This window comes from Hypomesus nipponensis, chromosome 2 (assembly GCF_054491055.1).
Source record: "Hypomesus nipponensis isolate SF chromosome 2, ASM5449105v1, whole genome shotgun sequence".
In the NCBI taxonomy this organism is placed as follows: Eukaryota; Metazoa; Chordata; class Actinopteri; order Osmeriformes; family Osmeridae; genus Hypomesus; species Hypomesus nipponensis.
The window spans coordinates 20,807,501-20,820,549 of NC_140362.1; the positions used below are offsets into that span (position 1 = coordinate 20,807,501).

At 43.2% G+C, this 13,049-nt stretch overlaps 2 protein-coding genes across 3 annotated transcripts in view; both read right to left on the reverse strand.

The window, feature by feature from the left end:
* Window positions 1-1,135, reverse strand: part of plekhg6 (pleckstrin homology domain containing, family G (with RhoGef domain) member 6) — a 7,852-nt gene extending 6,717 nt beyond the window's left edge. For both annotated transcript variants that reach the window (XM_084668773.1, XM_084668772.1), the window contains exons 1-3: window positions 637-1,135; window positions 330-464; window positions 75-212 (exon numbers count right to left, since the gene is read on the reverse strand). In XM_084668773.1, coding sequence (XP_084524899.1) covers window positions 75-212; window positions 330-425 — 234 coding nt within the window. In that variant the 5' untranslated portion in view covers window positions 426-464; window positions 637-1,135. The remainder of the gene's footprint in view (window positions 1-74; window positions 213-329; window positions 465-636) is intronic.
* A 1,387-nt stretch (window positions 1,136-2,522) lies between these two features.
* tnfrsf1a (tumor necrosis factor receptor superfamily, member 1a) lies at window positions 2,523-7,905 on the reverse strand. The gene is made up of 9 exons (XM_084668774.1): window positions 7,755-7,905; window positions 7,186-7,291; window positions 6,927-7,077; window positions 5,650-5,775; window positions 5,205-5,328; window positions 4,758-4,828; window positions 4,258-4,442; window positions 3,880-3,982; window positions 2,523-3,668 (listed from the first exon to the last, which is right to left on the reverse strand). Exons 2-9 carry the CDS (start codon window positions 7,249-7,251, stop codon window positions 3,370-3,372), a joined length of 1,125 nt encoding a protein of 374 aa, XP_084524900.1. The 5' UTR covers window positions 7,252-7,291; window positions 7,755-7,905; the 3' UTR covers window positions 2,523-3,369.
* Window positions 7,906-13,049: the final 5,144 nt, after the last annotated feature.

Sequence of the window (13,049 nt, forward strand, 5' to 3'; positions counted from 1 at the left end):
ACTGTAGAAGTCAGGGTGTGGCTCACACCTATGTATTGTTCTGACTCACGATGTTTTTTCGCTTGGTAAATTACCGTGTGAGAGCGCACTATTTCTGTCCAGCTGCTCTCTAGGGTGGATCTCTCGTCCCCCTCCCCCCAGCTCCACCTAAGGCACTGGGGCACAGGGAAGTTTTCCAGGAGCCGCTTCAACACGTCCAGCTGACCCCGTTCCTGAGGGGGAGGTACAAACTTTGAATCAAACCATTATAGTGACATTCTGCTCTGTCGGGTGTGCGCGTCCTTCAACATTAGCATGTGCAGACGGAGGATTCCGTCTCAGTCAAGTACCTCAGGCGATGAGCACTTCTCTGGCGCTCCCTGGTTAAACAGAACCTGTTTCAGTGCTGTTCGCGGTTTCACATATGGAGACGATCCCTTGCTCATTGTGGCATAGTCTGTTACGACTTTCTGCTGGGTTCTTCTCTAAAAGAAAACAAAAATCAGTGTCTCTTTAATAGAACGCATATATATATTCAATTTTTACTTGCAACTATCACCCTAACCATCATCTACATGTCTCACAGGTGTCTATGATGACATGGTGCCTGTGAGCCATGCCTGACAGTTGAAGGCAAAGTTTATTTTCCATACTAACCTGATAGTTCAAGGTGTTAAATGTGTGTGATTCTACTGCCCCCAGCTGGTTGGTCGTGGTCTCTGCAGCTGTGGTCCCTCCATTTAACGAATCCCCCTCCCTCTCCCGCTCTTCCCCATCTCTCCACTGTTCTGTAGCGTCCTCCTGAGACAGCTCATCTCCTTCGTTGTTTACACTTATTTTTGAAGAAAGATTTTAGAAATACAAAACCAAAAATACGCACGAATCATTGTGGAGCAAAGCAAACGAGGAAGTCATAGCGTCTGGGCACGAATCCAACAGGAAGTGCTCTATTTTAAAATTCATCAACCAAGAAGGAAGAACTGAAACAGGGGAATCTTGAGGAAGGAACTTATCTTTACATGAATGCATTTTAGAACAGGTTAGCTTGTGTTTTTGAAAGGTAGGTAGCTATATGGTTATGATAATGACAATAGCAACATCAGTGGCTGTGGCAGATGACAGTGTTTGGAAAAAGTGAATAAGTCAATTCTCATGCTCCAAGCTCATGATTCTTTGTAACAGGATGTAGAGTTACAAACTACCTCATTTGCACACATTCACTCACACAACACCAGTTGTCTTGGTTACCAAGAATTCATTTTTTTTCTTGACACATTCTGAGCACAACATGTTCAGTTCACGAAGAAAAAATATTATTACTCTAAGGACAAGCGCTAAAAGACAAAATGTCAAACACAAACACACACGCTGTATTCAGTTATAAACCTAACACTACATGCCACGGTTACGTGCATCGAAGTGTTTTGACACCTCAGTAACGCAAGTGCCCTCATAACAAATAGGCTACACATCACACTCGAATGTTTTGTATTCAGGTGAAATTCAGGACCCTAGGTACTAAAGTATCCTCAATAAAACGTGTTGCTGTGTGTGAGGTGTTACAGAAGGTAACAGACAGACGCTGTTTCCAGGTCAGGGCCGTGTTCACCAAACAACAAGCACACCGGGTCCCCCGTCACCATAAACAACAACCGCTCTTAGATTAGCATACCGACCATGAAACATTAAGCAAACATGAGCCCTGCCCTTGCATTTCAATAAATCTGTCTGACCCAATCCAGCAAGCACAAATCACAGTGAAAAACTACTTCTGTGACAGGAATCACCAGAAGATCGTTCACGTACCTGAGCTTCTTTAGATCCATCTTGATTCACACAGTCATCTTTGGTTTCTACTGTTTCACCTTCTCTGGGTATGTTGCTCTTTGCCTCTGTGCCTGTTCTCATCCCTCCCTAGCAACCTTCCTCTCGCCTGCACCTCTGCGCCCTATGACTCACCTGACAAGAAAAACTGCATTCCACAGACAATAGATCTATATCTGGGACTGGCTAATGTGTTTAAAGTCACAAATTCAAATGAAGAGGTGGTGACTGATACAGACATGGCTCTTCTTGTTTCTGTTACTTTGGATGAAAACCAAATAAATGAATGAAAGGAGAATGTTTACATAGTAATCTGACTGTGAACCAAAAAGTCATTTCTTGGGAGTAATGCCAGCCCTGTTGTTGCCAACATCTGGAGATACCCCCTACTGAGCTCTTAACTCATCCATACACCGCGTCAACTGTGTGTGTGTGTGTAGTCTTGTGTGTGCGTGTAGATTTTTGTTTCTGTGTGTGTGTAGTCTTGGTGGCTAGTGAAAGTCACCTAACGACCAGAGAAACGCACAAATCTGAGGAAATTAAAAGATGTGATTACAAGAAGACAGACAGACAGTGCCAGACTGACATGACACGGAAGGCCTGTGAAGGAATGTGGAACGACGACAAAGCCTGAGGTTAGACATGCCATCACTCACTCATAAACACACAGTTATACCCACACACACACACTTTGCATATATCATGAGACAGAGGCAGCATTATTTATAGTTGTGATGTTTATTACTGTCCACTGGCACACAGGAAATGACTTCATAAAAAACATCGCCAACAGCTTTGTGCCACCTACCTATCTACATATGGATACTGGAATGTGATTAAGTGTAAAGAATTTGATCAATCACAGAGCACTAACAGCAGGATATATTAGACTGAACAGAATATAAAATAAAATATAAAAATGGCAAGATACTATATGGTCCTTGGAAGGCTGATGAAGAAGATACTGAGTAGAAATAAACAAACATAACTTTGACAGCAAGCTGTGGTAGCATAAAATGTGCATTACAAGTATGTGTTAGTGTGATTCAAAAGACACAATTACACACCAAGATGAAAATCACCCTAGATTCCATCCCAATGCCCTCATCCCAACAAAACAATTAAGAATTAAAGTTAAGACAAGCCTATCCATCAAGTCTAACCACAAAACATGACTGGAACTTGGTTCAAAGGTTAAGACAAAGGGTAAGGCAATGACAATACAGATGTTAGAACGTTTTGGCATAGACATCATGATACGCATCCTCTAGCTTAATCCGAAGCCCCTCATCAATAATGCTCTCATAAAAACCTCTCTCAGAAATAAACTGAGTGCAACCGAATATTCCTACAACTACAGAAGAACTTCACATCCCACATCTGTATTAAGGTGAAGGGTGAAAGGGTTTGATTTATGTTCCCAGTTCGAGCACCATGTTAGTGTGTGTGTGTGTGTGTATGTGTGTTTCTGTGCATAGTACTATGTACATGTATGCTTGTGTGTGTGCGCGCGTGAGCGTGCGTGTGAATGTGTGCGAGTGTGTGTGTGTGAATGTTTGTGTGTATCTACTGAACCCTGAACTTTTCCTCCAGCTCCTCAGCCACCCCACCCAGGTCCATCCCCCTCAGATTGTCCAGCAGGTCCTGCAGTAAAGCGCGTGGCAGAACCCCTCGCCCCGCCCTGGCCCCGCCCCCGCCCCCGCCCTCGGCCCACAGCTTTAACATCTGGTAGTTGGCTTCCTGGACCAAGCGGTAATCCACCTCGGCCCGCTCGATGTCCCTCTCGCTCACGCCCAGAGATCGCACCAGCTGTTTCACGTGTCGCACAGACACCAGGTCCAGCACTGAGTAGATCACCTTCTGAACTGGAGGGGGAGAAAGGTAGGGGGAGAGATACAGGAGAGAAGAGAGATGGATGAGCGATAAAGGGAGGATGGATGAGAAAAAAGGGGATGGATGGATGGATGAGGGGTTCATTCCACAAATGCATTTCACCATTTCCTCAAAAGCAAGGCAAACAAACAATGACACACTTCACACACCCATCACACACACACACACACACACTTCACTTACTCTTGATCTCCTTGGGAACACAGTCAGGTAGGTCTGACTCACACTCTTGGGTTGGTACAGCCAGATTCTGCCTCTCAGAACGTTCAGGGTCGGGGATCAAGCTCTGCACACAGACAGGAACAACATACACATTCAGACCTTCATACACTAGTCTATATATACTGTTTATATATATATATATATATATATATATATATATTTTTTGGTCTTCTGTATTTGTGCGGCAGTATAAAAATGCAAGTTTGTGAAAACATTTGTTTAGTCATTTCAGTCTTTCATAAAATGTCTTTGCTTTACTTTAAATAATTGAATTATTAATTAAAATGTTTAACATCAAAATACACAAAATCTAATATAAACTGTATTGGTCAGCTTTACTTTAGTGGATTTCTGAGAGTCCCGAGATGTAGGGTCTGAGAAAGAGGCGGAACCATCGATCCTTAATCTCATTTTCCTCTTTACGCACTTTTTGGTTATTAGGGAGGTTACGAGACTTATGACCCCAAGCAGGCCGACGCAGCACACAACCACTACGGGGAGCATAACATCAACATTCTCCGGAGCTGGGTGGGGAAGCAGAGAGAAACATATTTAGGTGACTGGTGAAACTGAACTGTACGTTGACATGGCATCAACATTTTTTCTTCCATTTTGATTACAATCATTGAAATCTGCAGATGTCATGAGGGCAGGAATCCACAACTGATAGGCACTCCTACAGAAGTATGAGCAGGCTGTTCGAGGATACCAAGGTGCTGAGAAGGTTATTAAGTGACCCTTCCTGAGGGGAAAAGTGTTTCTCACCAAAAGCAATCAATAGGCGAATACTGTTGCCCAGGCAGAGGAAAGTGTAGTGTTTTTAACCTGAACAGACTCACGTTTTGTGGTTTCCAGATCGTTGAGAGGAGATTCTGGGCCACAAAGGAATTGACACCTTTGGGACCTACAGCTGAGGAAACCGGAAATGTTTTGAGGAGGAAATGATTCACAATTGAGAGCCTGCTTCTGAAGAAGTGATAATCATGAATAATCTTGTCATCAAACACTGGTGAAAAGTATTAAATAATGGTTAACAATCCAACTTGGGCCAGGAAAACTACAAAGAGTGTACATTTTTTGTCTTAAAGCAAATTTCCAATGACATAGTATCTGTCCAGAACCAGGGTTGTTAGTTCAGTAGAATGGATTAAACAGAAAAACTGAAACGGCTGACAACTGCTGTTCTTTAAGTACAAAAACGTTAACTACAAAAGCGTTCACAACTTTTCTTCCGACTTCCAACAAAAAAAACCCAAACAAGCTGCAGTCCCCTCACATATACTCACTTCTTACACTCCAGGCATTCATGTGTCAGGGAGTCGATGTCGTTTCTGTAGTAACCCTTGACACAGCGACACTCTCTGTCCTTGTATCTTTCGCATGGTGACAACTCTTCCTCAAAATTTGAAGCTACATAAGAGAGGGGGGGGGGGGTCAGTCAAAGAACTTACATTACATTTAGTAATTTAACAGACGCTCTTATCCAGAGCGACTTACAGTAAGTACAGGGACATTCCCCCCGAGGCAAGTAGGGTGAAGTGCCTTGCCTAAGGACACAACGTCATTTTTCAAGGCCAGAAATCGAACCGGCAACCTTCTGATTAATAGCCCGATTCCCTAACCGCTCAGCTATCTGACTCCGCTTATAGTGGAAACACAAAAAAGGAATCTCCCAGTCGCTCCCCCCAATGGTGAAGGTGATAGGTGACAGATCACTGTGATGATAGATACCTCTGCAGTCTCTGCAGCGTCTGCAGTTGCGAACAGTATTGCTCTTGGCCATGAAGGTGCCTTCTTTACAGGGCTCACATAAGGTCCTGCTGTTCCTCTCAGGACAGTCCCCCACCAGTCTCTCCCCTGGAAAACAAAGCCAAGTTCACTCAACAGCAACAGATGGGCCTTGTCACTGTGTGCCTTCAGCATTTATAAGCGCAGCTAGTTCAGGCAGGGCAATCGGGCAGCGCGTGTCATTCATTTATCAGGGACGTATGGCGTCTTACTCCACCTTCCTTTACTCCGCCCACTACCACACCCATGTTAACAGCGCATATCCATTGGGCCACGTCCGATAAGGCGTCTTTAAAAGGCGTGCGGATAGGCACACACATGCACACACTCAGCCATTTGTTGTATGATCAGTGCTGCTGCCACCCTCCACCGTCCCCTTCTCCCCCTTGCTGTCTTTATGTTCTATCCACCAGGGGGATTGTATCTCTATTGCTCCCTGCCTCATATGTCATGTCTGTATGTGGTGCATCGAGGAGGCAGGGAGTGCTTCCCTGAGATCATCCACTCCACCAAAGTCAATCTACATGTCCATGTCATGTGACAATAAATGCTCAAATCTAATACGTGATTGTCTTGACTGAAATAGCTATGTCGTTTGTTGAGCATTTCTGTTTCATACAGTGTGGTGGAGCAGTATATAGCATGTTACTGTTTCATGCAGTGTGGTGGAGCAGTATATAGCATGTTACTGTTTCATGCAGTGTGGTGGAGCAGTATATAGCATGTTACTGTTTCATGCAGTGTGGTGGAGCAGTATATAGCATGTTTTGTGTTTCATGCAGTGTGGTGGAGCAATATATAGCATGATTCTGTTTCATACAGTGTGGTGGACCAGTATATAGCATGTTTTGTGTTTCATGCAGTGTGGTGGAGCAGTATATAGCATGATTCTGTTTCATACAGTGTGGTGGAGCAGTATATAGCATGATTCTGTTTCATACAGTGTGGTGGAGCAGTATATAGCATGTCTCTGTTTCATGCAGTGTGGTGGAGCAGTATATAGCATGTTTTGTGTTTCATGCAGTGTGGTGGAGCAGTATATAGCATGATTCTGTTTCATGCAGTGTGGTGGAGCAGTATATAGCATGTCTCTGTTTCATGCAGAGTGGTGGAGCAGTATATAGCATGATTCTGTTTCATACAGTGTGGTGGAGCAGTATATAGCATGATTCTGTGTGTGGATGTGTGTGATGTAGATCAGTTGGCCAGCAGCTCCTTACCTGGATGGCATTTTTTACAGCAGACTCCATTGTTGCTGATATAATCCCCAATGGGGCATTTATCCAGGTTCCCATGACTACTGTGGTTGCGCCCAATCAGGGCACCTTCAGAGGACGTTGCTGGTGCAGACAAGGTGGGGGCCAGCACGCACTGCATCATGGGACATACAAAACATACACACATTTGTTTTTAAGTACATATCTTTTTTACATACTTTTAAATTAAAACGTCACCTCCTGTCACTTTTCTTTTTCTCACCAGTAAAAGCAGAACGAAGACCGGTAGCTTTTTCTTGCATTTGCCTCTCAAGACTGCTGCTTCCATACTGTAAGGTTGTTTTTAGGGTAACGCCATAACTTAACTCCTTTAAAAGTAGGGATTAAAGTGCCACTGTCACACAGAGTAAACCATAGCTCAATACACTCATCCATTTCATCCAAGATTGAGACTGCCACTTATTATTTATAAAAGCATGACAACCTTCAATGTTTCATGTAAAATACCAACTAGAATCCTCTAGTCATTTAGGTGGGTTTAAAATACGCTATGCGCTTGCGAAATATCTTCACTTCCACTGTAAGTAGAATATTGCGCAGTTGACATTCTATAAAACACTTATCTTGTTTCTTTCAAATTTAGTCTAATCAATAACATTTATTGAAAAATGATAGGATTCGATTAATCAAAAAGCAAAAAAAACTGAAAAATAAGATACCAATTTTTAGTTTCGATTCATACACCCACTTCGCATTTTGACTCAGAATCCCGATATGAATCTACCACTTTCCCACAATGACAAGTGAAGAGTTACCGTCATCTTATCTTACCTTGCAAAGAAATTAGTTCCGGTCAAGTCTCTAAAATTACAATATATGTTCATTTAGATCCGTTTATTTCTTTCAAGACGCGAAGCATTCAGTTCCTTAGAGTGAGTGGGGTAGGCGGACTCAAACGGGAAACTAGGCTCGTCATGCATATTACACAGGCTATTGCTCCACACTTCCAGGGCCATGCGTTGAACTATGGGACAGCGCTGGTTGATTGTGTTGCAAGGTTCTTGCTGTCGCCATACGTGTTTGACATCCGTGAACTAATCAGAGCCCCCTTGAATAATAGTCCATAAACTTGTTTTTGAGAGATTTTGTGGAAATTGAATATTTACTTTGGTGTATCTACAACGTAAGTATTATACTCTCTGGTATGTTCCACATTATTTGCTAACGCAGTAAAAATGAACTGAGCTCATCAACACGAGGGGTAGTAAGAAAAGAACAGAATAGAAGAGAGGGCTCCAGGATTGGCCAAAAGCATTTATACAGTTATTGTCTATCCAAGGCCAGGTCAGAGGTCATGGTATGACACATAAAAAAAACTTATTCCTGTGTGTATCTCCATACACTACAGAATCCATGGGAAGTAAATAGTAAAATGCTTCCGACGTTGTGCCATCGTCTCATGTAACTGCTGCTCAGCAGAGCAGTTACAAGTACTTCCTACAGAAACCGCATCATTTTCCACGCTTCGAGACCATAACCAGGCACACACACACACACACAACCAAGGAATAATGGATTTTCTAAGTTTTAACTTTTAAGTGCCTAATGAAAACAGGCTACGAAATCTGTAAAGAAACATCATCACAGATAACTTGGATCAGGTATTACAGTAATATGTTCTCTTTTTGAGAAGCCTATCGCTTGTAGAGCCACGAGACTCGCGAGATGAGAGACGGTGGTCTTATTGGTGCTTATGTGCGATGACACTTCAATTCTTTGAAGGTTATGTTGCGAAGCTTCTTTGAAAATGAAGTTGGGGAAGAGTTAACCACAATCATGACAGACAAGCAAACTATCGGTGTTGAGTATTTTCAGCCACACACGCGCACTAAACGGTATACATACTGAGCTTTTACAAATATAAAGCAAAGCCACAAAAATACACACACACACACACTTAAACACACGCACACGCATGCACACGCATAGGCCTTCCACGTACGTTGCATAGACACATATATTCACGTAACCTATTTGAAGCATTTTCTCAAAAGAGAAAATCCTGTCAAAGAATGGCTTCTTTGAAGTGTAACTCAGATCCAGACACAGCTGATTTGACTATCTGAGTCAGCTTACTGTAATAAAAAAAAAGAACCGGGTCAGAATGAATGTGTTGTGGTATGTTAGTAAAAATGTTGGTCATATGGCAGAGAGAGAGCTGACAGAAGTGTGAGAAAGAGAGAGAGAGAGAGAGAACAAGCGAAAAAAGTATTGACAGACACAAAAGAGTGTCAGTAGATTTGTTTTGAAAGCAAAAAAAGAAAAGTAGTTTTTTTTGATGAAACGAGAGCAAAGCACTGACAGAAGTGGAAAGAGAGGAGGGAGGAAGAGAGCGACCGGTAAACGTGCAGCGCTGGGGGGCTCGAGCCGCCGATTTTCGTCACACAGATCAAGATGTGAAAGATGAGGCCAGGTTCTAATGACTCATCCTTTGACATTTTATGAATAATCCCCTGACACAATCTGATCTGCCGCTCAGTCTCATTCAGAGGGGTCTCGGTCACATCTCTCTCTTTCTCACGTTCATACTGCGCTACGGTAAGACACTTTCTCTTGGGTTTTCGCTCTAGCGCTGTATCTAAGACGTAATAGTGTTGAACTGGGCCTCGGTAGCGTTAGGTCATCGCTGGGTCTGTGCAGTCAAGGAGACTTGTCCATTTTCTTTGTACAAAAATCGCTCTTGTCTGTGATGATAAGATGCTCTGCCTTTACTTTTTAAGTGCCTGTGGATTTTGAACACCATCAGGTTATGTTGATAGTAATATTAAAATGTTTTCATTAGCATTATAGCATCGATATTGACTGTATCCTTTTACTCTTGCTATTATTTTCAGATGGAGTTATGGTACATTCGTTTATCAGTGTTTCTGTGCCAATTGTCTGCTGTCCAATGTATCAATTGTTCTGGGCAACAGTATCCCTGGCCATCGGCCAATCCCACATCATGCTGTGAAAAGTGTCCACCAGGTACTCATCAAGAAATGTTGTGTTGTGATATTTTAAATTTTTACTTTAACTGTAACTCAGCGTTTGAAATCCATAATTTGGGTTGAACATCCTAGTTGAGAGGTTGTTTGATAAAATAGTTAGCAATGGAACTAAAAAACACAAATAGATTATTAATGGGTTTCCTGTGCCATAACGTGTTTTTGGTAGCACCTTGTGTTATTGAGAAAGAAGTATTGTGCTTTTAATCCGTTCTGTAATTGAAGAGTCTATTGTGTCCTTTGCAGGTAAATACATGGAAAAACGTTGTGTGCCATCAAAGATGCAAACTGTGTGTCGTTCCTGCCAAGATCAGTTCTACACAGAAACCTACAACACTAAGCAAGCCTGTGATATCTGCACACTGTGCACAGAGGGTGAGTGTATGAGTGTGTGTGCCCGCGCACACACACGCGTACGTGACTTTGCCGTCCGTCTATGAGTGTCTGGGTGTGAGCCGTGAACTGAGACAAACCAGTAAGGTTTGAATTGAGACATATTCCTGTAGGTCCTCTCAGACATTTCCTTTGCCAACTGTCTCTCAACAATGTGTCCAGGTCATCCTCCCTTCAGAGAACAAAGCTGGTGAAAACACAGTGTGCTGAAGGGATTTCCCCTGTCATCCAGTCATGGTGGGACACAGTCAGAGAGAGAAGGGGGGGGGGGTACAGATAAACAGATACAAACTGATTAACTGACTCACCAAGCTGGGAAGTAAAGAGAGCTTGCGGGCAGCAAGCACGGTTGTCTGCCAGTGGGGCAAGGGGGGGGGGGGCAAGGGGCTGTGCGGGTGGGTTGCAAACACGCACCTTAATAGCTGTGGTGGAAGACGACCTCGCAGTGACAGAAAAACATCGGAAATAAATACAGATGTCACTGTGTTGTTGTCAGAGACGTTATCTGCCTCAAGAGTACAAAAACAAGAGAATAAGTCATCTTTAAATGTCAGTGAGCAGAGGGAAAACACACAAGGTCAAAAAGAGAGACAGTTGAGGGTGGTTGAATCACGTGGCCACTAACTCACTGTGGAAGTTTTTATTTTTTATTTTACTGTTGTTAATCACCTGGGGGATGTAGTGTGATGATATTGTGCAACATCACACACACTCACACACTCACACACTCACACATTTTATCATTTTTTTAACAATGTTTTTTTCTTCTTCCGTAGACTTAGTGTATGAGTCCAAGTGCTCGACCAGTCGTAACGCCGTGTGCACCTGTCGGAAAGGACAACAGTGCAGACAAAAGCCCTGCCAAAGTTGTGATCCCGCCCCCAGCCAGCCAACAACCAATCACACACCGGCTGACACAGGTACTGAAGACCAGTTCAGCACACACAATCATGACAACATTTGAACTACAAACATCCACTAGTGTACCAAATGCTGGGAAGGGCTACCAAGGATTAGTACAAGTCTTACCAAACGTTCATAAGCATGAACAAATATTATCTCAGGTTTTCTAAGCATTGAATGCATGAATGCATATGCACACAGATGTACACCCAAACATGTAACAACCCACAGATAGACGACCAACCAATCAAAACACAGTAATTAACATTTAATTGTTGAGTGACAGGCCTTTAGTTACATGTTGACACCACACCGACAGCGATAGCATCTCCGACAAAGGAGACATTACTGCCAGGTGGACACCATGGTAACACCCTCCCTTCTCTCTCCTCGTTTTGGACCATAGTGCTCCACCTGTCTGAGACCATTTACACATCCACACCTGTGTCTATTACTACACCTGGAACTGGGCTAGCCACGAAACCAAGAGGAAGTAAGGACACTACTGATTAGCGGGCACCCTCTGGGATATACGTGTACTGTGAAAGAGAAGGACAGCAACAACCTCAGCTGTAGGGCAAATCTATCCTGTTTATTTTCACGAAATAACCGTTTTTTCTCTTTTTCCCTCCACAACCGTTTCCCTCTCTCTTGCCCTTTACTCTGCCTCTCTCTCTCCAAACAACAGATGACAGCAAGTGGATCCTCATTTGCGTCCTCCTGTCCTGTGTGAGCTCCGGGCTCCTGCTAACTGTGTGCATACAGTTGCACAAACGTGAACTACCCTGGATCCGAACTACAAACAGTCAGTATTATCCGTTTAAATATCCGACTGATGGCATCGCTACAGCGCATGTATGTCTGAGTATCTGTGGGGCGAGCGCTTACTGTTTTCTCATTGGTCCATTAGGGTGCTGGGCTCAGAAAAAGACGACTGTAGCTCATCCAGTGGCACAGGAAGAGGATGTACCCATGCCAATCCAGGAAGTGCACTGGAAGACTGAGACAGAAGTCTGACTGGGAAGCAGGGCTGGCAAGACAACGTTGGACCAGGCTATGGATAAACTGGATTTACTGACATTACCTGACACTGGGACTAAAAATTAGGGTGAATTCGAGTAATCTGGGACATTGGGTAATGTGGGACACCTAAACTCCAGAGCGTTTTCCTTCCCTGCTATGACACGTTCTGAGTCTAGTCCATAGAACTTTGAATTTAGGTTTAGCATGGATGTGATGTGACTTAAATCACAAAACGTGATCTGGTGTGGTGTCACAGAAACGGTCAGGTCATTGTGACCCGAAGGCAGCACAAGGGTTGAAGTGGTTTTCTTAATCCGACTATGATATTTTGTTCATCAGCAGAGATGACAATCCTATGAGAGGGTTCTGATCTGGTACCCATTTGCGAAGGTTTCTCGTGTATGTCATATGTCAGCATCTCTAATTTTTTGTTCAGTAGAGCAGCAAACATGGGGCGTAGGAGAGGACATCTGCTTTGAAGTTAGACTTTAGCATTTGATGTGACCTCTGATAAAACGTGGGTGGATGTGCAGACGAGACAGAAAGAGAGCAAAAAAGAGTCAGATTGAAAATGTCTACTGTATGTAAGTTATACTTACTGTATATAGAACTAGGACTGTGGATCAAAGAGTTTATCACATGTGATGAGGGATGTTACGTAAACCCACCACCTGGCTGCTTACATGTTCAGTACATGTTGAAGTTGAAGATGTTTTATGTCTTTTAATCTGTATGATCTGTTTTAAGTGTAATTTGTTTA

What these genes read in the sequence shown, in the direction of transcription:
- tnfrsf1a (XM_084668774.1), bottom strand. Translation starts at nt 7,251, where the DNA reads ATGGAAGCAGCAGTCTTGAGAGGCAAATGCAAGAAAAAGCTACCGGTC. An exon ending in CGATCTGGAAACCACAAAAC is followed by an intron (nt 4,443 to 4,757) that starts GTGAGTCTGTTC and finishes TTCCCCACCCAG; the next exon opens with CTCCGGAGAATGTTGATGTT. An exon ending in TGTTCCCAAGGAGATCAAGA is followed by an intron (nt 3,669 to 3,879) that starts GTAAGTGAAGTG and finishes CTCCCCCTCCAG; the next exon opens with TTCAGAAGGTGATCTACTCA.